Source organism: Chiloscyllium plagiosum, unplaced genomic scaffold, assembly GCF_037043375.1.
Source record: "Chiloscyllium plagiosum isolate Xiang-an unplaced genomic scaffold, Cpla_swu_hap1 HiC_scaffold_22, whole genome shotgun sequence".
Taxonomy (NCBI): domain Eukaryota; kingdom Metazoa; phylum Chordata; class Chondrichthyes; order Orectolobiformes; family Hemiscylliidae; genus Chiloscyllium; species Chiloscyllium plagiosum.
The window spans coordinates 56,161,077-56,186,904 of NW_028270160.1; the positions used below are offsets into that span (position 1 = coordinate 56,161,077).

General features: G+C 42.9%; 1 protein-coding gene and 1 long non-coding RNA gene across 9 annotated transcripts in view; one reads left to right on the top strand and one right to left on the bottom strand.

Annotated features, from left to right (window-relative positions):
- The window catches only part of LOC148145992 (uncharacterized), a 30,995-nt gene extending 11,111 nt beyond the window's left edge, over positions 1 to 19,884 (top strand). Inside the window, exon 3 of the long non-coding RNA XR_015760961.1 lies at positions 19,149 to 19,884. This is a non-coding gene — a long non-coding RNA (uncharacterized LOC148145992). The remainder of the gene's footprint in view (positions 1 to 19,148) is intronic.
- Positions 1 to 25,828, bottom strand: part of fam13c (family with sequence similarity 13 member C) — a 135,067-nt gene that overhangs the window by 91,880 nt on the left and 17,359 nt on the right. For all 8 annotated transcript variants that reach the window (XM_087999071.1, XM_087999072.1, XM_043712339.2 and 5 more), the window contains exon 2: positions 5,294 to 5,403. In XM_087999071.1, coding sequence (XP_087855197.1) covers positions 5,294 to 5,403 — 110 coding nt within the window. The remainder of the gene's footprint in view (positions 1 to 5,293; positions 5,404 to 25,828) is intronic.

The window sequence follows — 25,828 nt, forward strand, 5'->3', positions numbered from 1 at the left end:
ATTGCCATTCTTTCAGCGTCACTGGAATTTCTGTCTGAACAGCATTGTGGGTCTACCTACAGCACATGGATTGCAGTGTTCAAACAGAAAACTCACCACCATCTTCTCTTGAGGGCAATTGGGGAGGGTAATAAATGCTGGTTGGCCAGCAACATTACCATCCCATGAATAAATAAAGAAAAATCACAAGTAGATTATCTCATCACTCATTTCATTGATACTTAAACTGTTGCACATCATTGCCATGTTTCCTACATCTATAACAATGTTTACTCAACTGTAAAGTGATTTACTGTGTCCTGAGGTCATGACGTGTTGTATAACTGTATGCCTCTCTTTACAATTATAGAGCCATAGAGTCAGCACGGAGACCGGCCCTTCAGCCCAAACTGGTCCATGCTGACCAAAATGTCCATCCACGCAAACCTCATTTCCCTGCATTTGGCTCATATCCTTTGAAACCTTTCCTATCTATGTATTTGCCCAGATGCCTTTTAAATTTTGCTAATTTACCCACCTCAACCACTTCCACTGGCAGCTCATTCCATATGTGTACCACCCTCCATTAAAAAAGGTTCCCTTTTATTCTTTCACCACTAACCTCTCCCCAACCCTGGGAAAAAGAGGCAGTGTATTCACGCTATCCGTGCCTCTCATGACCTTATGCACTTCTATAAGAGCCCACTTTCAGTCTCCGACACTCGAACGAAAAAAGTCCTAGCTTGTCCAGCCTCTCCCTTTAACTCAGGCCCTTGAATCCTAGCCACATCCTTGTAAATTTCTTTTGCACTCTTTTCAGTTTAATAATATCCTTTCTATAGCAAGGTGATCAAAACTGAACACAATACTCCAAGTGTGGCCTCACCAGCATCTTGTACAATCACAGCATAACTTCCCGACTTCTATACTCACTGCCCTGTCTGATGAAGGTCAGTGTGCCTTCTTCACTGCCCTGTCTACCTGTGACTCCATTTTCAGAGAAGTGGGTACCTCAACTCCAAGGTCCCTCTGTTCCACTACACACCTTAAGGCCCTACCATTCACTATAAAACTCTTACCTTGATTTGACTTTCCAAAATGCAAGGCTTATGCACTTATCTATATTAAACTCTATTTACCATTTCTCGGCCCACTTCCCCAAGCTGATCAAGGTCCTGCTGCAATTTCTGATAACCTTCCTCACTGTCCATGATACCGCCTATTTTAGTGTCATCTGTAAACTTACTAATCATACCTTGTACATTCTCATCCAAATCATTGATGTAGATAACAAACAGTAATGGGCCCAGCACTGACCCCTGAGGCACTTCACTAGTCACAGGCCTCCAGTCTGACAAGTATCCTTCCACTATTACCCTCTGCTTCCTACCATCAAGCCACATGTGTATCCAATTTTCCAGCTTCCCCTGGATTCCATGTGATCTAACCTCTCCAAGCAGCTTACCATGTGGAACCTTCTCAAAGGCTTTACTGAAATCCCTATAGACTACATCTACCACCCTGCCCTCCTCAACCTTCCTGGTCAATTCATCAAAGAACTCTAACAAATTTGTGAGGCATGATATCCCACACACAAAGCCATGCTGACTACCCCTAATCAAACCCTGTCTTCTGTCTTTCGAAATGCATGTATCTCGTATTTCAGAATCTTCTCAAGTAACTCACCTACCACAGATGTTAAGTTTACTGGTCTATAGTTCCCAGGCTTTCCTTTGCAGACCTTCTTGAATAACTGCATAATATTCGCTACCCTCCAGTCTTCTGGAACCTCACCCATGGCTAACGATGATGCTAAAATATCAGCCAGAACCTCCACAATCTCTTCTCTAGCCTCTTGCAGTGTTCTTGGATATATCTGGTCAGGACCAGGAGATTTATCCACCCTCATACATTCTAATACACCCAACACCTCCTCTCGTGTGATAAGGACTGTTCCCGAGATATCATCACAAACTTCCCCAAGTTCCCAAGTCTTCATGTCTTTCTCCATGGTAAATACAGAGGAGAAATATTCATTGTGGACCTCACCCACCTCCTCTGGTTCCACTCTTACATGTCCACTTTGGTCTCTGAGGGGATCTATTCACTATCTATTTATTCTTTTTCCTTTAGTGTACTTATACAACCTCTTTGGATTCACCCTAATCCTTTCAGCCAAAACTATCTTGTGCCCCCTTTTTGCCCTCCTGATATTCTTCTTCAGTAAACTTCTGTATCCTCTGTTACCTTGGATCCCAGCTGTCTGTACCTGAGGCATGCTTTCTTCCTTCTGGCCAAAGCCTCAATATCTCTTGTCATCTTGGCTTCCCTATTCCTGCTAACCTTGCCCAAAGCCCTCACACAAACATTCAGATCTTTAACTCTAGCTATCTCACTTTTAAAGACCTCCCACTTACCAGAGCCAGAGATCCCTTTGCCTACAAACAAACTACTCCAAGCTCCTGTCTAATTCCAACAAAATTTGCCTTGCTCCAATTTAGAACTTGAACTTCTAGACCTTAACAATTTTAAAATTAATAGAACTGGTTCCAAAGTGCTCCCCACTGTCTTCCCCAGTCACTTATTCTGTCCCAAAAGTAGGTCGGGTTATTTGATATTCATATGTCATTCACCCACCCAATCCAAACATCTACCTAATGCATAACAGTAAGATTCTGTTTTTGTCATTGATCAGGTCACAGAGACACTGAAAGATCAATTGTTATGAACCATTACTGTAAATAAACTCTCGAATCCTGGTTTGTGTCATGACGAATGATTTAATGGCAGACATTGGGTTGTAAGAGACAGTGTTCCTTTGTAGTGGCACAGGGTTATTATAGTGGCATGAAATGTGAGCCAGCTGCACTCAGTGATGCATCATACAAGCTTAGACTTGCAAAATATATTGCCAATTTTGTTCAACACTCTAATGTACATAATTTATTTATCTGTGAGGACTGGGAATCAGATTGTTCCCAGAAGTCTCAATTAATGCTCCATAAGAGAACATTTGGACAGTTTGTCGTGATCCTAGCCTATAAGTGAGGCTCTGTGACACATAAATGGGAAAATCAATACACACAGGAAACAACTGAATGGGAAAATATGTGACTATGACTGGCATTTGAATATTTTACTTAACATTTTATTTTAAAAAAAACTAAGTAATAGTGTGGCCAACATCTGAATCTTGGCAGGTCACCGAGAATCAATAGCACTGGAGAACATTCAAGTCACCAGGCCTATGCTAGCTCTTTAGAAGAGCTAAGATAGAAGTTGCTGGAAAAGCTCAGCAGGTCAGGCTGCATCCGTGGAGAGAAATCAGAGTTAACCTTTCGGGTCGGGTGACCCTTCCTTGGTTATTCTTTAGAAGTGCTATCTGATTAGAGCCACATCAGTGTGCTTCCATCAGAGTCCAACCATTTTTTGTCCCCTGTCCAGTGAGTATCCATTGGGAATATCAGATTCCCCCAAACCCATCACAGAAGTCAGCCATCAACTGGCTATCTTTTTAAAAAACTGCCCCGTGGTGTTATTACACTGTAGCTGGCCTCACCAAACACAAAGAGTTCCCTGTCTCAGTGGGAGAGAGGTCTGCCTGGAGCACTGCCAACCCTGTGGGGCGGCCCGGTGACTCAGTGGTTAGCACTGCTGCCTCATAGCACCAGGTTCGATTCCAGCCTTGGGTGACTGTCTGTGTGGAGTTTGCACATTCTCTGGGTGCTCTGGTTTCCACCCATGGTCCAAAGATGTGCAGGTTAGGTGAATTGTCCATAGTGTTAGGTGCATTAGTCAGAGGGGGGTGGGTTGCTCTTCGGAGGGCCGGTGTGCATTTGTTGGGGTGAAGGGCCTGTTTCCACACTGTAGGGAACCTAATCTAATCTAATCAAATCAATCGGTTGCTCTTTCAGTCCCTCTAGCACCAGTCGCGGGCTCCTGGGACAGTAAACACTCCCACAAAGATGACAGACTTGGTTAGGTCCAGGGAGTTTTTAGACAGGGAGGGATCCTGCATTCTGAAACTCCAGAACCATTTGAAGGCACCATTTGCTGCAAATCTTCAAAGCCCAATACCATCCCTTGAGCAAGTACAGGAGAGACTTTCTTTGTAGACTCCATTGAGCAGAGTGCAAGCTCCAGGATCTTGTTCGGAACACACACTCCCGAATACAACCCTGGAATATCTACCCCTGTGCCGATGGTTTTGATTCTAGTTTCCCATGTTTTGTCTTTCTCGTTAAGGGGGAAAGTTTGCATGGGCAGGAAACATTTTACTGGTTTGTGGTGGGAGTGAAACACAAATCATCACGAGTTCATGGACAATTTGCAGAACTCCTGAAAAGAATGTCTCAGTGTAGGCCCACCCCCATGAGTCACATCACATTATTTGCTCATTAAACTCATCATGGAAAATCAAGTCATGGAATTAATAACACAAATATCCTTTTAATAACTAACTGGTAATGGTAATAACTCAACCTCAGTGTTCAAAAAATGAATAATTACAAACATGGAAATTGTCATGAAGCTGAATTATTGTGAGAAAATTTGAAAGGGTCACATTTTGCACTTTAATCTAACGTTTCTTCTTTCTTGTCTTTCCCTCTCTTTTCCTCTTTCTCTACCTGAGTGACACTAACGCACTCCAGTTCTCAACCTGTCCTCTGTTTGTTTCTTAACCTTTGATCCAATGATGTAGACTATCCAGTCCTTCGTTCACTTGTATTCTAAATGTCAGGTTACCCTCACCATGCTGCGGCCAACTTGTGTGTCCAGTCAGCTATGGTACAAAGGCAGATTCCAGTTTGAATGATGCAAGGAATAATCTAATTAGGACAATTCGTTTGCTGGATATACTTTTGAAGATTAAATCTATGATTTGTGCAAATGTACACATTTGTTTGAAAATATAGCAGCTTCAAGAAACAGCCTCAGAAAAGAGAACTTTCCTTACTATATACTGTCCAGACATTGCAACCACTGTATGTTTGCTTGAAGTTAGCAAACAAAGCATTTGGTTTGGATTATATCGAAGAAAAATCTGCTCCTAACTTCAAATATCAATTCAAAGTCCAGAGTGGATGTAAATATTAGTTAGCTTCAGATGGAAACCATAAGCAAAGTCTGACATTTCTCTCTTAATATATTGCACAGCCCATAGTTTCAGGAAGGTAAACACACTCACATACATATTATATATTGTTTTTACACACATCATACTACACATACCACAATGTTAACAAGAGCAAGAGTTTTTTTTAATAAGAAACGTGACAGGCATCTTCATTCGTCTCAAGGACTGTGAACATACCTGATGTAACTTTCTCCTCGCTTCAGCGTAGACTCTTCAGTGAGTTTGGTAGCGGCTGCTTCTGTGCTCCGTCTACTGTCTGCCCCTGAAGACGACCCTCTCTCCATCATCTGCGGAAAGAAAAGGGGCAAAACTTTAACACCTTCCATACCAAACTCCACAGGTTCATCTCATGCACAGAGCAACCCCCTATTGCTGTTTCCAAGCACACAAATGTGCAGTTGCAAAAATGATGGTGGTCTTCTTGTTTCACATATCTAACGTGGAATACAACTAAAACTGGGCCAAACTATCCCCAACCCCATTCAGAATAAACAGAGACTAAACTAACCTATTCTGCCACATTTGTTTAAACCTCAAATTCTTCAGGACACTAAAAACACCTTAATGTAACATTTAAATTAATGACTTACTTCAGCTCAGATCATTTTGCGTTTTTGATGAGAGTGCTGTGCAAAGACACACTAATATTATAGCTTTGTCTAGTTGATTGATTGATTAAGTGCCTTTCTGCAGTGTCATGCAGCTGTCTGCACTGCCATACACAATGGGGGAGTTGCTGAATTAGTCATCAACTATCCACAATTCTGCAATTCTAATTACTAAGCAGCAGGACAGCAGACTCCTTTCCAACACATCCCTCAAATTCTACAATTCAATGCAAGCCTCCCCACCTCACAGTCCTGACAGCTGAAATTATTGGAATTATCTCAGCCTCAAACACAATTTAGTTTGTTCACTTAAGGTTTGCAACAATTGATTTCGTTTTTTATTGTCACATGTACCGAGATACAGTGAAAAGTATTGCAGTGCATGGCATCCAGGCAAATCATACCTGACACGAGTACATTAGGGTAATAGATCAAAATGCTGAATATAGTGTTACAGCTACAGAGAAGGTGCAGAGAAAGATCAACTCCAATATTTGAGAGGTTTGTTCATCAGTCTGACAACAGCAGGGAAGAAGCTGTTCGTAAATCTGTTAGTACATGTTTGCAAATGTTTGTATCTTTTAACCGATGAAAGAGATTGGAGGAGCGTATAACCAGATTGCGAGGGGTCTTTGATTGTGTTGGCTGTTTTCCCAAGGCAGAGGGAAGTATAGACAGAGTCAATGGCTGGACGGTTGGTTTGTGTGATGAACTGGGCTGTGATCACAACTCTCTGTAATTTCTTAATGGTTCAAGATTAAAGATCACCTAACTATCATGTACACCACTCTTGCTCCTTTAGAAAGGCAGATCTGAGAGGGGCATCCTAGTAGGGAAACATATTGTTGTAACCAGTATTTCATAGATGCAACATAAAGGGACTGTGTATGGATCAGCACCTTGTAGTGAAAAGGCTTATGCATTAGAATGATCCCTTGAGATAAATTCTGCCAGTAATTCCACTTGTGCATTCTCCAGACTCAATGGGAGGATCAGTGTACACACGTGAGTGTCCTTCTTGATGTGGAGGTGCTGGTGTTGGACTGGGGTGGACGAAGTCAAAAGTCACGTGACACCAGGTAATAGTCCAACAGGTTTATTTGAAATCACAAGCTTTCGAGTGCTGCTCCTTCATCAGGTGAAGTATCTTCTCAATTTGTCCTTCTTGAAGTCAGGTCTCCAAGCATTCAGCAAAAAAAACCCCAAAAACCAGCCCAGATGGACAGAACCATGGGTGCTGTAAAGATCTAATTTCCTCAACTCTCAATTGGCCAAGTGTTCCAGGGAAGGACAAAAACAATATTTCTCCTGACAATGCGGTAGAATTGGCATGAATGTCCAGAAGGAGCTCACTACCAATCACCCAAAATGCCAACAACATGCCCACCTAACTGCAACCTTGTGGTTCCATTCCAAACACCGTAACTTTGAGGCAGAGCAGAAACAGAGAAGGAAAAGGAGGAAAATCCTGCTTTCTGGGTCCCACTGCCTTACGGGACACCCTGCCCCAATGTGCCCAATGGCTGGAAGCTGCAAATATAACTTTGGTAATGGAGCACCTGAATATGGATTTTAACATTTTCTTCATGTGCTGAAAACTTTATTTTAAATAGCACCTTCTGAGCTGATAAACTGGCAAAAATTAAATAGCCTCAACACCAGAAGTTCACTGTATTATCACAATCTCCACACTGTCAGCTGAGGGTACGAGTGAGCAGGCTCTCTGCTGGTAAGTGTTACTTAAGGCAAAGTTGCATTATATTGAAGTGATTTAAGCTGTGAATAAAGTATAACAGTGTTGAGTATACCTATTTTTCTAACCAACCTGATCAGAGATATTATTACACACCTCTGGAGCAGGTGGGACTTGAACCTGGGACTCCTGGTTCAGGGGTAGGCGCTACACAGCGCCCCCATAATGGAGTGTGTTTTTACATTGATTAATGTGGACTTCTTAGTCAACCAGAATATTTAATCAACCGGCTCCTGGTCCCATTGGTGCTGCTTAGTAAAATGTTTGCTGTATTTATTTTGAGCAGTAACTTGGTAAATATAAATTGGTTGTTACATGAAGTACTATTGCAAGGTTTACTTGACTCCAAATAAAGAGCTTGAACTGCTCTGTCACAAACTTCAGATTAAAATCGATTCAGCTGCAGTCAAATATCGACAGCATATCCTAATTCAATATCCCTTATTTCAATCATATAAAAATGTCAATGTGCTGCTGGGAGATAAACAAATCGATAATTCTTGCCATGAAATAAAACTTGGGCCCCATTTCTTCTCAAGTCCAGTTTTGGGTGGGCAACTCATAGCTTCCGTTCCATGCTTCAGCATTTAGTTGGCACTTTTCGCAACAATGGGATGACCCAAAAGCATTTTACAGCCAATTAATTGGTTTTGAAGCGTAGTCTCTATTGTGATGCAGGAAATGCAATAGTTTATTGTCAGCAAACACTGATAGATTGTATACTCCAGGCTCTGAATTTGCAATATTGTGTATCAGATGTGAACCAGTCAGCCAGGCCCATTAAGAGATTGGGTGGTCTTCCACTGAATTGACTTGACTAGAAACTGCTCTCTTGTAGATGGCACATCTCAGTGGCTCAGTCAGTCAGAAGCTAATTGAAAGCAGGAGTGCATTGTTCCGAAGGAGATTACTTTCCCTTCTTACCCCTTGCACATCAAAGGTCTAGGAAGTTGTTTTTCCCTGATATGAGTCACTGGAGAGGTTCCAGAATGTCAAAAGGCCTCCTTGTTCCCTTGTTTGTTCATTCTAGCTCAGTGAATGCAGTGCCAGAAAGCTCACTGTGCCAAACTGCAGCAGTCTCCCTGTCTCCTCCAAATCCAATCCTGCTGACATTGTCATGTTGGGAAGAATAGAGTAACAATACTTTTGGGCCAGAGAACAAGAAACTTTTACCTTTATTTCTTTGCTTTTCTAACTTTACCTAGCTTTATAAGGACTGTAATGCTGATCTTTTAACTTTATTCCTGGCTGAAATACCTGAGCTCTATTCGGCCTCCCTGTTACATTTTTTCAAATTTATACCTAAGATTTTGTACCTAGATATCTTTGTACCTAAGATGGCACTGGAAATGGCGACTTTGTACACTTTCTGTTGTACTCATGTATCCCTGTACTTGAGTATATGTGGCAATAAACCTAATTCTAATTCTAATTATCCCAAGGCAACCTTCCTGTAGAAGTTTGTACATCCAAATAAACCTGTTGGATTATAACCTTGTTGTGCAATTTTTAACTTTGTCCACCCCAGTCCAACACCGGCAACTCCACGTCATTCCTGCAGAAGTGCAGTAATGAAAGGATGGCTGAGCCATCAGAAAGGGAAGCAATGTGGTGACTGGCAGAATCCTTGGATAGTGATCACACGGAGTGTGACAGCGGTGGAATGATAATCCTACCTAGTGAGGACAGCTCCTGGTTCATCCTTCCACACCCTGAGAGAGAGCCCCTTCTAGTGCAATGATATACTGAACAAGAAAGAAGCCAGTAGATTTCATTGGTTTCCATTGGAAAGGTAATGGGCTGACTAGTTTTGGTTAATTGGGTTTAGAAAGGCTGCTTTCAAGTTGTGCACTCCGGACTGTCCCTGCTGCTGGAAGCAAGAAAAGCTTCAGGGCAGAGCGTCTTTGACAGGCCCTGGTAAATAAACCTTTGGCCTATGAGGCAGGAGGCTTGCCACTGTTCTATCTCTATTGGCATGGAGACCTTGGGGACTGGGGAAGGCCAACTTTAGACAGCACTTACAATCTCAGGAGGTGTGACTGGACAGGGAGACCACTGGGAAATCCAGCACAATCAAAATGACATCAGCATCCAAGTACCAAACATGGATGTCACATTTCAATCAATTCAGGGGGATTGCTCTGGATTCTAACTGGTATATTTTGGAACGGAGTTGGACTTTCTGTTAAAGACAGGAACTGTGCAGCGACTGGATTGTCTCAATTTTAACCCCTTCTTCACTCAGTCCTTGGCAAGTGGGTGTTGTTAAAACTAGAGCCTCGTGTTTACACTGAGTGCGTGATTGGAACTCACTTTATTAGTGCCAGTAGTCATCTGGCATTAAGTGAAGTTTGACATAGAGACACACTACAATATTGAGAATATGTGATCTCTTGTGTGGAAATCCTAGACTGATCCGATACCTCAAGCCAGAGACAGAAGGAATCGTGAAGAAGTATCGGTTTGAGGGTATGGAAGCCTTTGCAAGTAAACAAATTATTTTTCCCATGTGCATTTCCAAGAACTAGCTTCCAATGCCACCAAAAAAGGAAAGCTCTGTTGACAAGACAAGTTCACACACTTCCAGGTTTAGCAGCCTTACTCAATATAGCCAAAGTCTTAACCAGGGCAATTCTCTAGTGAACTCTACAAAAAGCAAACACAGTGTTGTTTGATCAATCCATTCCATGACAGGGGCTGCTCTGCAAATCTGGGAACTGCTCTGTCTTGCTACTTTTTTTAGCTGAACTTTGCACCAAACTTGCATTTATGTTTTATATAAATGATAGCCTCTGAAAAGCATTCCCTTGTGTGTTTCCCTTAGAGAGTTCTGTGGACTCTTTAAGTTCCAGGAACATTTTGAACCATGAGCTGCAGCTACAACAACTTGCATCTATGCAGCACCTTTGGTCAAACAACGGAAGACACTTCACAAAGGATGATTAACAATCAAAATTTACAACAAACTGCCCAATGGGATATCAGGAAAGGAGGTTAGTCAGAAGGAAGGTCATAAGGACCGTCTTTGAGGAGGAGAAAGGGGTAGAAAGATGACGAGTTTTCAGGAGACAATGCCAGAACTCAAGGCTGAGGCAGCTGAAGATACGAAAAATATTGATGGGATGAAGAGGATGCATAAGAGGCTAGAACTGGAGACGCGCCATGATCTTGGAGGGCTGTAGGAGGTTCTCGAGCGAGGGAGGAAAGAGGTAACAGAGAGACCTGAAAACAAGGAATGAGATTTTGTTAAAAACTGAGTTGCTGCTAACCTTGGCCAGGGAGCACAGAGGGTGAGTTTGGAAATATAGGTGGCCACCAGAAAGAGAAAATAAACCCTTTAGGGAAGGGGACAAGCCTTCAGGTGATCTCCCAGCCTGAGCTTCCACCTCTTAGATCAGAGACAGAGGATTTCAACAAGCAACTACACTGCTCCGCCTTACTGCAAAGGAGGGCCATTGAGGAAAACGGTGGCCCCACTCCAGCCCCTTACACAGGCTGGAGAGGGAGAAGCAGATGGGCCATGACAGAGTCTCCAGCTTACCGCCAATGCTAACTGTCACAGATTGACAGACTTTTGGCAATAAAGTAACAGGGAGGCCGAATAGAGCTCAGGTTTATGAGCTACGAATAAAGACTTTGAGGTTTAACGGGCGACTCCTGTTCCATGTGCCCAATATTTAAGAGGACCCAGCTATCTATAATCCTCATCTCAGTACCCTATAAAATTACATACAATCACACTCCTCATAGTTAATGAACACTGTCTGTGTGACTCCTGCTGTATTGCATCCTTAAGCCTTTGCTTTATATCTGTAAACTATATACAGCGTGATCCAATTTCCCACAGCATCAAAAACACAACCTGATGAAATGGATGTACAGAATCAGAGAGCAGCCACTGCTCTTTGAAACAGACACCATCAAGATGTGTCCAGATTTTGCTTGCATCGGGCAAAACTACAAATCATAGAAACACAGGATCAGGCATAGACCATTCAGCCCTCAACCCTGCTACACCATTCTAGATCATGATTGATTTCCCATTTTCCTTGATGTAATTTATATCTAGAATCCATCAATCTCAGTCTTGAACAGATTCAGTGACTGAGTTTGAAAAGTACCTCATTGGCTGTGAAGCTCTTTGAGTGGTCACAGAAGGTGTTATTCGAAGAAAGTCTTTATGTAGTGCTCTGATAGGAGTGTTCAATAAAGTGTTACACCAGTATATAATGCGATGAAAGGAGTTTCTGACTCCCCACAGTACAGAAGGAGGCCATTCAGCTCATTGAGTTCACACTGACTCTCTGAAGAGCATCCCACCCAGACCCATCCCTCTGTATTTTCTATGACTAGCCCATCTAGCCTGCATATCCCCGGACGCTATGGGCAATTCAACATGGCTAAGACACTTAACTTGTACATCTTTGGACTGTGGGAGGAAACCAGAGCACCAAGAGGAAACCCACATCGACACAGGGAGAATGTGCAAACTCCACACAGACAGTTATCCAAGGGTGGAACCCAAGTCCCTGGCACTGTGAGGCAGCAGTGCTGAGCAACTGTGTCACTCTATCAATATATCTGAGGTTGTGTATATATAAAATAAATCACAGAATTCTGATGCTGAAAGAGGCCATTAGTCCATTGTGTCTACACTAGCTGTCTGAGCATTTTGGCTTGGTGCCTAAATCTAGTTAGCCTTTTAGCTTGTACGTTGTTTCTATTTAAATAATAATCCAATGGCCTCTCGAGGGCCCCAGTTGAACTTACTCCCACCAATACTCCAGGCACCGCACTCCAGACTCAAACTGCTCGCTGTGAAAACAGGAAAGTTTCTTCTCATCCCGCAGTTGTTTCTTTTGCAAAACACTTTAAATTTGTGGCTTCTGGTCCTTGATTGGTTTCAGAGTGGGAACTGTTTCTCCCTATCTACTTCTTCCAGACCCCGCATGAATTCAAAAACTCGGATCAGATCTCCTCTTCGCTTTGTCTTCTCCAAAGAGAAGTTGTCCCAATACCTCTGATCTTTCCTCATAACTGAAGTTTCTCATCCCCATAAACAATGGAAGGAGAACCAGTCATCAAGCATAAAACTTGGAAGAAATAGTTAATTTGAAAAAAACAAATTTTTTTAGATTAGATTACTTACAGTGTGGAAACAGGCCCTTCGGCCCAACAAGTCCACACCCACCCGCCAAAGTGCAACCCATCCATACCCCTACATTTACCCCTTACCTAACACTACGGGCAATTTAGCATGGCCAATTCACCTGACCCGCACATCTTTGGACTGTGGGAGGAAACCGGAGCATCCGGAGGAAACCCACGCAGACACGGGGAGAACGTGCAAACTCCACACAGTCAGTCGCCTGAGGCGGGAATTGAACCCAGGTCTCTGGCGCTGTGAGGCAGCAGTGCTAACCACTGTGCCACCGTGCCGCCCACATCAATAAAAATCCTGGAGGATATGTACACAAGCTGAATATGACCTTTTATGTAATATATTTGAATGTTATATTGAAGAGCTGTTAATGAAAATTCCTTTCTTCTGGCTGTGTTCAAGTACTGTGTTTGCAAGAAATGCCCAGCTTGGAGGGCAAACAAGGTGATAAGAAGTTTAGAATGGATCTTATCATTGAATAAAGATGAAACAACGGTCCGCAACTAGCCAAGTAAACTTTCAACAAATAGTTTATCAACAGGTTGTGGTCTCAGATTTAATCTGCCATTCAAAGGATTTGTGAAAAGAAATTTATTGTAAACAAGGAAGCCAATTCAGCCCAAAATAACTGGCACCTTTCACGACTGCTGGACGTTACAAATGCACTTCACAACCCGTGATTTACTTCTAAAGGGTTGGCATCGCTATAATGTGGGCACAGGGCACAGCCGGTGTGTGCAGAGCAAGTTCCCAGAAACAGCAATGAGATAATTGAGCAACTAGAGTGGTCTGTTGGCGCAGGGTAATGGATAAGTGCTGGCTGCTCTTCTTACAAATAGTGCGATGGAATCTTTGACGTCCATCGAGAAGGAATATGTTGTGATGAAAGGTCTGTTTTGGCCGCCACAGAGGAGTGTTTAACAAAAGAAAAAGAACGTTTGATCTTTGTTCAGAAGCAAACTCCATGCTGTCTCCAAAGTTTGCCAGATGCTGAGCTTGCTTTTGCCAGACTGTGGTTGATTTAATAATTCAGTTTAGTGTTATTGGGGAGGGTACTTCCAAGGTACCAAAACATCTGGATGAAACACAGGGGAGCATTGCTGACAATGACTGGAGCTGATCTAAGATTCTCTGAGGTTGATACAAGACCATCTGTGACAATCATTGTGGATATCACTGCCTTCAATAGCAGAAACAGTTTCTGCAGAGGGTTAATGTATTGTCACTCAGTCGTTGTCTGTGCATGTGGCTTCACAGCATGGCTTCTGTGCAACTTGGGGAACAATTGACATGATCCCAGCACCATGTTAAAACTGAAGAAAGCTTCCTTGAATGGAAGCAGGGCTTGACCTGACCAAGTATTTTGGCATTGTGAACCAAATAACCTGTACAAATATCAGACACAGGTTTAACACCTCAAATGGAAGTCCGACCTCAGTTTAAAGTTGCTCATCAATGTTACTTCAGCTGAAACAGACTACTGTTAGCACAATAAGCACAGTCCTTCATCTTAAAGAGAGCCTTAAAATGTATGGTCTGTCCAGTAGAATCATTAAGAACACAGAGGGCATTGAACCCATTGTTTCTCTGTCATAGAGTCACAGAGTCATACAGCATGGAAACAGACCCTTCAGTCCAACTACTAGCTAGCTGACAAAGGAGCAGCACTCTGAAAGCTTGTACTTCCAAATAAACTTGTTGGACTATAGCATTGTGTCATTTTATTTTTTAACTTTGTCCACCCCAGTCCAACACCAGCACTTCCGCATCACAGTCCATGCGAAACATATTCCCAAACCAAACTAGTCCCACCTGCCTACTCCTGGCCCACATCCCTCCAAGCCTTTCCTATTCATGTACTTATCCAAATGTCTTTTGAGTGTTGTAATTGTGCCCACATCCTCAATCTCAGGAAGTTCATTCGACACGAGCATCTATATCTCTCTGTGTAAAAGATTTGCCCCTCATGTATTTTTAAAATCTCTCTCATCTCACCTTAAAAACGTGCCCCCAGGTCTTGAGATCCTCCATCCGAGAGAAAAGACAACTACCGTTGACACTATCTATACCCCTCATTATTTTATAAACTTCATTAAGGTCACCTCTCAACCTCCTACGCTCCAGTGAAAATGTCTCAGCCCATCTGTGGTATATCTTCAATTAAGTCTAACCACGATAATCCTTTCACAGGTGGTCCCGGATTTATGAACATCTGACTTACAAATGCTTGTACTTACTAATGAAATCCCATTCTGAGGTGTATTAACATTAATTTTAAAGATCCAACAAGTGAATGTTTCCTCATACTTACGAACAACTATTTTATATTGTCCTGTACTGTGCTCAGACTTGCAAACAAATTGACTTGCAAATGTACTGACAAATGAAACCCAGAGACTGCCTGTGCATACTTTTTCAAATAGATATTTAACTCTAATCCAAATGGGGTGATGCTCTCAGTCTCAATATGTGCGGTAAAACAATGTCATGTTCTAGCAACTGTCTGCCTGAAAACTAACTTGCCTTTTCACTCTGGCAGATAATCAGGTGTCCAAGCTGCTTATGTAGATTTGTTAATCAGTATTACTCCTTCACTGCTTACCCTTGAAATTCATAATTTTCCAAAGGAACTTTGCTGATAAAAAGTAAAAGCTTCACAACTGGAAAAAGTCTTGTATTAATATAGCATTTCTCATGACCACCAGATATTTCAAAGTATTTGAGAGTCTACAACATACTGAGTCATTGTTAATGGCACACTGATTGTATTATTAAGATTAAGGACGTACAGGTTAAGGGCACCTTCGATGTATATAAAGAGAGAGTTCTTAGCATTGGGTGTGCGCAGTGCAAATAAACCCTGATAAAATCAAAGATTGATTTCCTACTTCACCATCTGACTGTCTGACATTTAATAGTCACTGCTATAATTTAGGACCCACAAACACAGCCAAAATGTGCAGAGAAAGATCCTAGAAACAGCAATGTGGCAATGACCAAATGATCTGTTTTGACTGAAGGATAAATATTGGGTCAGACACTAGGAATAACTCTTCTTCAACATAGTGTCATCGATTACTTTATGCCACCTCATCGGCAGATGGGGTCTAAGCTTAATGCCTCATTAGAAAGACAACCCCTGACAGTGCAGTGCTCCCTCAGTGCAGAGAGAGTGTCAGCCTTCAAGTCTCAGACTTGAACCTGGAACTCTATGATTCAGAGGTTAGTGTGCTATCAACTGGGACACCACTGACGCACAAGCTGCCTTCCTGGTACGTTTCTAGTAACCATACACACAATAATCCAACAAAGTTAAAAATCATACAATTCCAAGTTATAGTCCAACAGGTTTATTTGGAAGCACTAGCTTTCTGAGCACTGCTCCGTTGACAACCACCTGATGAAAGACCAGCCTTCCCAAAGCTGGTGCCTCAAATTAAAACTGTTAGACTATAACCTGGTGTTATGTGATTTTTAACTTTGTCCACCCCAATCCAACACCAGCTCCTCCACATCATGACAATAAGCGAATAGACATCTAGGTAATGCTTGTACAAATTCAACATCTCTTTCTTTTGCTTATACATTAAAAGCTTCAATGTACAACATTCAGAATTCTTATGACATTCTCCATCTGCATTACTGTGTTGACAAATGTGGGGATGCGCAGCCCGAGATCCCCTGGTTTCTCCACTGAATACAAAAATGGTCATGGGATGTAGCACCTGGAGCCAAAACTTTGAAATAATGAACCTCAAGAGAATTAAATGTCACACTCAATAGAAATAGGTTTATGGTAGAGAGTATTGATTTGCAGAGGATTTAATTTGTTGCCTTGACCTTCACTGGAGTTGAGTGCTTGTTAATGTGAGAAAGATGGGAAAGGCCAGCTATGGATTTAGCCTGAAATTTTCACTAGGCATCTGAACCAAGTGAATTGAGCCTATTGGGATTTTGTTGACTTGACTACGTTTGTTTTAATTGACATTTAGGGTGGTACAGATTGTCAGATTTGGATTTCTCAATATAGTTCAGAAAACCAGTAGCGTTCCCAATGAAATGTTTGTGACAGGGAGGGATCCAGATTCATCATTTGTGTTGCGTCTGCTCAAAAATTTAAACCCTTGAGTTAATCCAACCCCAGAGAGAACGTGGTAGGCCTTATACTCTATAATAAGAACCAACTGATGTGGACCAAGTAGCCCTGCTCAGATTGTGTCGCTTTGAATATTGAAAAGGAAAATAATTCAAAGTAGCAGCATCAAGGTGCAATCATAGAAAATACACAGGTCCAAACACGATGTTCTGAGCATTAACATTCCACGCACAACAGAAGATGATAAATGTCAGAAATTCTCAGAAACTCTCAACAGTCTCTTCCTCCTGAGGGTTCACTAGATAATGCCAATGAAGCGTGGAAGCCTCCATGATCAATCATCAGTCAGTAAAGGAAGAGACAGGGATAAAGCTATTTGTTCAAGTCTCACCCGGCAAAAAGCACACCTGCAATTCAAACTTGCAACTTTGAAATCCACAGATAGGGTTGTACAGGACATCGGTGAGGCCACTTTTGGAATACCATGTATAGATCTGGTCGCTCATTTATTACTAAATTGGAGCAGGTGCAGAAATGATTTACAAGGATGTTACCAGGACTAGTGGGTGTGAGTTATATGGAGAGGCTGGATAAGGTGGGAATCTTCTCACTGCAGCATAGGAGGTGTGACTTTATAGAAGTTTATAAAATCATGAGGGGCATGGATAAGGTGAATCGTTTCCGTCGGGTTGGGCAGTTCAAAACTGGAGGGAATAATTTTAAGGTGAGAGGAGAAAGTTTTAAAAGGGACCTGAGGAGCAACCTTTTCTTTCCGAGGGTGGTCCAAATATGGAATGAACTACCAAAGAGTGGTAGATGCAGGTACAGTTACAACATTTAAAAGACAGTTGGACAGGTACATAAAGAGGAAAGGTTTAGAGAGATATGGGCCAAATGCAGGCAAATGGTTGGCATGGATGAGTTGAACCAAAGTTCTGTTTCCATGCTCTACAACTCTATGACTCTGTACTGACTGACAGGAACAACCAATGACCCACTACGGAGATGAGGAGTCCAGGCTATAACCATGTGAACTGGTTGTTTCTCAGCCTGTGCTTAATGATCTTCTGCAGCTGCCTGCAATCTAGGAGCTGGAATGCTGAGCTGCTCAAGTATGGAAAGCCCGGCCCCACTGTCATATCTCCACAACCTCGCCCTCTTCTGCTGGAGAGGAGGCTCTGTCCTCGAGGAGGTGCACGGCACCACAGCCTTCACATTGTACAGGAGCAAAGGGGATTGCAGCATCTAATTCCTCAGCATTCTCAAGGCTATTGGCAAGGCCATTCTAACAAGGCTTTCTCACCCAGCCAGCAATGTATCTGGAGGTGCTAATGGGCATCAGAACAGGTGGATCCACTGGGCAATGAGGGTGAGGGTGAGGATTATGGTAAGCGTGAGGGTGAGGATGGTGTTGAGGATTAGGATGAGGGTGACAGTGAGAGTTACAGTTAGGGTTAGGGTAAGGGTGAGTGTTATGGTTAGGATTAGGATTAGGGTGAGAGTGTGGGTTTGGGTTTGGGTGAGAATGAGGAGGAGGGTTAAGTTAAGGGTGAGGGTGACATTACAGTTATGGTTAGGGTAAGGGTGAGTGATACAGTTAGGGTGAGAATGAGGGTGACCGTTCAGATGAGGGTGTGGGTTTGGGTGAGGATGAGGGGGATGGTGAAGGTGAGGGTAAAGGTTAGGTTGAGGGTGATCATGACAGTGAGAGTGAGGGTGAAAATGGGAGTGAGAATGAGAGTTAAGGTGAGGGTGAGGGTGAGTATGAGAATGAGGGTGAGGAAGAGAGTGAGGAAGAGAGTGAGGGTGAGAGTGAGGGTGAAGGTGAGGATGAGGATGAGAGTGAAGGTGAGTGAGAATGAGGATGAGGATTAAAATGAGGGTCAGGATGAGATGAGGGTGAGGAGTGTGAGAGAGGATGAGGGAGAGAATGAGGGTGAGGGAGAGTAAGGATGAGTGTGAGATTGAGAGTGAAGGTGAGGGTGAGTATGAGGGTGAGAGTGAGAGTGAGGGTGAGGGAGAGTATGAGGGTGAGGGAGAGTATGAGGGTGAGGGAGAGAATGAGGGTGAGGGAGAGTATGAGGGTGGGGGAGAGAATAAGGATGCGGGTGAGAATGAGGGTGAGGGTGAGAATGAAGGTGAGGGTGAGGGTCAGGATCATCTTCCCACAAGAATTTCAGGAGAAGTGCTGAGCATAATAAACATTGTTTCACTTGCTTCTATGGATTTCACAACATTTAACCCCATGAACAGGATGGGCCTCCAGTAGAAACTAGAGAAAATAACATGTCCTCCCAAACCTTGCAGTCTGACCTGCATGCACACTTCATTTTGATAGCCCCAATTCTGACAGTTTTGAGATCAACAATGCATTAAAAATAGGGTAGCGTCTTAGCTTCTGTTCTGTTTTCTAGCTGTTTCTCTGTCCTCCTGACCTGGGTTTCCCTGGCAACACAGAAGGAGTGAATCCCCTGACATTCCTCGACCCGTCAAAACTGAAGGCTGAGTGCAGCGTGGGATCAGGAATTGCTGTATACCCACGATGTTGCACCAATTCTCCACCATCTCCAAAATCTCATGGACAGTTTGTCCCAACCCTGGACTCGCTCATTACTACTGTGAAGAAAACCAGGACAAGATGCAGTGCGATCAGACTCAATACCACTGGAAGCAGTCAGAAAATTCTGGTATTTTAGATCTTCAGTGACAGAAAATAAAAAGTTCAGTATATTCGTCGGAAAGGCAGCCAACAATGTTGGCCAGCATTCAGCATGGACCTATATGCTTGTATAAGAAACAGGAACAGCAGCAGGCCATTTGCCCACTGAATCCTGTTCTACTATTTAATCAGATCATGGCTGATTTGATTTTGGCCTCAGCTGCACTTTCCTGACCCCTTTTCCCATTATCAGAAATGATTCCTGATGAAGGGCTTTTGCCTGAAACGTCGATTCTCCTGCTCCTCGGATGCTGCCTGACCTGCTGTGCTTTTCCAGCACCACTCTAATCTTGACTCTGATCTCCAGTATCTGCAGCACCCACTTCCGCCTAATGCCTTGTACAGTTAGCCTGCCTCCTCATGATAAAATCCAACATTCCTTTTGCCTTCCTAGTTACTTGCTGCACCTGAACACTGACTATTTTGTGATTCATGTACAAGGTTGCCTAGATCCCTCTGTTCTGCAGCAGTCTGCAGTTTCTCTCCATTTAAATAATATTTCTTTTTTATCCGGCCTTTATCCTCAGCTCATTGAAAAGACAGGGTCACCAGTCCCTTATAGAGCATGTTAACACTAATCAAGTAAAGAAGGTTCTTGTGTCTTGGGATTATAGGGACAGGAAGGACCATGGTCATACCACCAAGCATATTCAATACTGGTGACACTGCCTCCCCAGAGACAGCAGGGCAGTCAAAACTCATGCAAAAACTAGGCAAGTAGCCAAACCATCCCCAGTGGATTCCTAATGCTGTAACAGGTTTTCACCAGGACACCTAGAGATTACAGGATCTATGTTTCATTCATTTATATCCTAAGGGCAAGAATTCATTGGCATGATGTATGGTTTCTAAATCGTCCTGAATTAAAGCCTGAAAGCCAAGGCTTTACTCAGAACCACTCCCATCCTGATATGGGATCACTCATGCCCCTGAGCTGTGCCTCGAGTATCTCCATCATGATGCTCTGCTCTGCCAGCATGTTATAACCCACCTCACACTGATGGATGGCAATGGTCTGAGAAGTTGCCACATTGTAGGCAATTCTCTTTTGTCTATCATACCTTTGAAGCACAAATTGAAGAATATTATGGTGAGTGAAACAGAAGTTTTTGTTTACCAGGACTCAGGTGCATTTTGCAAAGCGGCTCTGGAGTTCATCATTGCAGTACCAAGGTTCAGCCTTGGAGGAGACTGGGGCGTTTCTTTCTCTTGTGTGCAATGCTGGCTGGGCCATCATTTATCGTCCATTACTAGTCACCAAAGTGGTGGTGAGCTGCCTTCTTAAACTGCTGCAGGCTGTTAGAGAGGGAATTCCAGGATTTTGCTTTAGTGATAGTGAAGGAACTGCATTATACTTCCAAGTGGCTTACAGTATCCTTCCACAGTCCCTGCCACATGTGTCAATAGTGTTTTAAGAGCTAAGAATGCATTCTCTCCTCAAGCAGGACTCCAAAGACAGGAGCAAGGTGTATTCAGCTCCCAACCAAATCCAGTGGATTCCTAATGCTGTAACAGGTTTTCACCAGGACATCTAGAGATTACGGGGTCTGTGTTTCGTTCATTTATTTCCCACACATTTATATATTGTACACACAAACTGTTTATCCCACAAACTGGACCTTGTGGCACATTTTCTGATCATTATATCACTGCTTGTGAGTTTGCTGTGCACAGATTGGCTATTGAGCATCCTATCTCACAGCAGTTAGTACATTTCAAAAGGCCCTCAAATAAAATCAATATACAGCAGATGCTGGAGATCTGAAATATAAAGGGAAAAAGTGCTGAAGAAACTCAGCATCTACAGAAAGAGAAACTGAGTTGATATATTGAGTCTGATATGACTCTTCCTCAGAACAGAGGCCTACAGAGTTTCACCAGCATTTTCTCTTTTTGGTTAGGAAGTTCCATGTTAGTTGTGAATTGTTTTGGTAACTTGTGAAAGATGCTATAAAAATTAAAATTCTTTCTTTCTCTAAAACTACTAGTCTGGTGGTTTTCAATTGCCTGTGTCTTACTCGAGTAGATCCCTTCTTGGGAGGCAGGAGAAAAGCACAAGCAGTTGGTTCGGAATGTCAGGTCCCAGTGCATACAGCAAGAGGTTGGGTCACTTGATTGGATTTGGGCAGGAAATCAAGCCTCTTACCATAATAGTTGCAGGGTCCACTTGCAGGAGAAGCTAGGAGCAGAGAATCTGACAGAATAACTCGCAAGCTGAAATCTCATTACTTAATCTTACATGTCTTCAAGGCTATGATCATTGTCCTGTCAGTGCTGCAGTTGACAGCATTCACTCATTGACAGAGATGTAAGAGAAAGACTTGGTCCCAGACCTGGATATTCACCAGTGGCCCACTGTTTAAGAGAGATACAAAAGGTTCTGTAGGAACACAGAAAAACTATCCCTCAAACCTTCAGCAAAAAGGAATGTCATTAACATCACTCTAAAATCCTGGCTGTTACATATAGGCAATGCACCTTACAGAAAGAGATTGTCAGAGATCGAGAAGAGGAATTTGTAACTGGAAGTGGAGGGACTAACCCTGCTAAACCTATACTGTCCCTATATCAGACCTAAAGGAAAGGAGTGACCTCAACACACAATCTCTAGACACAACTCCACATCACTGTCACAGGTCATTTGCATACAGTAAGCCTATTGGCCAAGACAAGTTGATGACAAGCCATAGATTGGGCTATGTCACATTGGACTGACCCACTTGGCTGTAAAGGGAATTACACCATTAATGGTATTACTGAATTAACAAAAGCTCCATCCGTTGTTAGAAAATTACAGAACTGATTACAAGAATCCTTTAGCTATGATTACTTTGATGGTGCACCTCATTTGTATTTGTGATAATTGAAGCTGGACTGAAAATAAATTTGATGTGGAGGTGACTGGACAAGGTCAGAAGTCACAAGGCTCCAGGTAATAGTCCAACAGCTTTATTTGAAATCAATAAGCTCTAAAAACCTGGTGTTGTATGATTTCTGAAAATAAACTTGCTTTCCTTCCCTCCAATAATTTTTCTCATATTGAATCAAATCCAGATAAATGTGAGGTGCTGCATGTTGGGAAAACAAATCTTAGCAGGACTTACACACTTAACGGTAAGGTCCTAGGGAGTGTTGCTGAACAAAGAGACCTTGGAGTGCAGGTTCATAGCTCCTTGAAAGTGGAGACACAGGTAGATAGGATAGTGAAGCAGGCGTTTGGTATGCTTTCCTTTATTGGTCAGAGTATTGAGTACAAGAGTTGGGAGGTCATGTTGCGGCTGTACAGGACATTGGTTAGGCCACTGTTGGAGTATTGCGTGCAATTCTGGTCTCCTTCCTATCGGAAAGATGTTGTAAAACTTGAAAGGGTTCAGAAAAGATTTACAAGGATGTTGCCAGGGTTGGAGGATTTGAGCTATAAGGAGAGGCTGAACAGGCTGGGGCTGTTTTTCCTGGAGCATCGGAGGCTGAGGGGTGACCTTATAGAGGTTTACAAAATTATGAAGGGCATGGATAGGATAAATAGACAAAGTGTTTTCCCTGGGGGTGGGGAGTCCAGAACTAGAGGGTATAGGTTTAGAGTGAGAGGGGAAAGATATAAAAGAGACCTAAGGGGCAACCTTTTCACGCAGAGGGTGGTACGTGTATGGAATGAGCTGCCATAGGAAATGGTGGAGGCTGGTACAATTGCAACATTTAAAAGGCATTTGGATGGGTATATGAATAGGAAGAGTTTGGAGGGATATGGGCCGGGTGCTGGCAGGTGGGACTAGATTGGGTTGGGATATCTGGTCGGCATGGACGAGTTGGACCTAAGGGTCTGTTTCCGTGCTGTACATCTCTATGACTCTAAATGTAGAAAATAGATTAAGTTCTCTGTGCACAGCATTAGCAGTCCATCAAAATAATCCCAGCTTCCTGCTCTTTCTATATAACCTAATAAACAAGTAGCGATACAGAAAAATGCCTGCATCATTGGCTTCACCAATCATTGTTTAAACTAATTTCAGATTGGCAATCATTGTAACAAGGAGGAGAAAGTGAGGTCTGCAGATGCTGGAGATCAGAGCTGAAAATGTGTTGCTAGAAAAGCGCAGCAGGTCAGGCAGCATCCAAGGAACAGGAGAATCGACGTTTCGGGCATAAGCCCTTCTTCAGGAAAGAAGGGCTTATGCCCGAAACGTCGATTCTCCTGTTCCTTGGATGCTGCCTGACCTGCTGCGCTTTTCCAGCAACACATTTTCAGCAATCATTGTAACAATACAGGGGTTGGTTAGCTCAGTTGGCTGGATGGTTAGTTTGAGCATGCCACTAGTATGGGTTCAACTCCTGCCCTGGCTGCGGTTACCATGAAGTAGTCTCCTTCTCAATCTCTCCCCTTGCATAAGGCAAGGTGACTCTCAGAGTAAACCACCAGCTTTGTCATAAGAGAGCGGGACTATGATCTCTTCACTGTTATACTCATATAACTGAAAGTATGGCAAGGTCTTTCATTCAAAATAAGAGTGATTGGAGTGACCAGAACACAATAGACTTCAACATTGTAGAATGTGAAATAGCTCCTTTGCATTTACATGGATATGTTTTGGGGAAAACTTTATATTGAGTCTAAGTCCAGCATGCAAAGACACATACTTACTGCAACTCCCCCAAAGGTGCTATAAGCTATAAATTTGATTTGTGTTTCATTGTTTAAGGTCAAGGAAGAATGTTCGCCTCAACATTAGTCTTCAGCCCTGCTGAGTTAGACACATCTATTCCTGCTTAAAACCAGCTAAAGCACAAGGAGTTTAACCTTTGGCAGCAGAGTGTTGTAAAGGAGATGAGTCACAAGCCAGAGGTATATTAGAATCTTGGAATCCTTATAGTGTGGAAACAGACCCTTCGGCCCAACAAGTCCACACCGACCCTCTGAACAGTAACCTACTCAGACCCATTTGCCTACAATTAACCCCTGACTAATGCACCCAACCTACACACACATGAAAACTATGGGTAATTCAGCATGGCCAATTCACCAAACCTGCATATCCCTGAATACTGCAGGCAATTTAGCATGGCCAATTCGCCAAACCTGCACATCTTGAATTGTGGAGGGAAACCGGAGCACCCGGAGAAAACCCACGCAGACACGGGGAGAATGTGCAAACTCCACACAGACAGTCACCTGAGGCTGGAATTGAAGCTGGGTGCCTGGCGCTGTGAGGCAGCAGTGCTAACCACTGTTTGATAGAGCTACCTCAGTTTGAGAGGGTCAGTTGTCAAGTCTGAGGCAGTGTGAATATGCTGAATGGTGAACTGACTGGGCTTGGCCTGTCAGACTGCACCAAGCCCCAGGTTTGCTTTGATATCACAAACAGTGGGAGGTGACCCTCTTCAATCTCAGGAGATTAATTTGATAATTCAACCCTCCCTTCTGCCACCTTCCGCCCTTTAAAAATTAACACTTCTTGTGGCAGGGACCATGCATTCCTGCACTTTGGAAGCCTTGCCACCAGTGGAAGAGCCATAGTATGCAGTTAGACAGATAACTGGTTTACCAAAAATCCTCCACCCGTGGTGGTTGGTGCCAAATTGTGATGCTGATCTTTTTTGTGGACTCAGTTCCACTTACCCGTCCGCTCACCGTAACCTTTAAATCTTTTATTATTCAAAGACCTAACTATTTTTGCCTTTAAAACATTCAAGGAGGGAGCTTTAACTACTTCACTGGGCAGGAAATTCCACAGATTCACAACTTTGGGTGAAGAAGTTCCTTCTCAACTCAGTCTTAAAATCTGCTCCCTCTTTGTTTGAGACTATGCCCCCTCTTTCTAGTTACACCCATCACCTTCCTGCTTCTATTTTTTCTATTCCCATCATAATGTTCTATGTTTCTATAAGATTCCTCCTCATTCTTCTAAATTCCAATGAGTATAGTCTACTCAATCTCCTCAGAAGCCAATCATTTCAACTCCAGAATAAACATAGTGACCCTCCTCTGCACCTGAAGAAGGGCTTATGCCCGAAACGTCGATTCTCCTGTTCCCTGAATGCTGCCTGACCTGCTGCGCTTTTCCAGCAACACATTTCCAGCTCTGATCTCCAGCATCTGCAGACCTCACTTTCTCCTCCTCTGCACCCTCTCCAGTGCCATTACATCACTTCTTAAGTAAAGATTCTAGCTGCTGGACAGATTGTACTATCTGTTCATCTTCCTCCAGAATACTTCAAATGTTATAGCGAAATTAAGGTCATGAAATTACACCCTGGAGTACAATATGAAATTACCTCACTGGTTTGTCTCAAATTCATCTTCATCCATTTATATCAATACACTGACACCTCCAGTAAATAGCAGAGAGAGATTTTGTGTTACCACTGCTGTCTCACAGC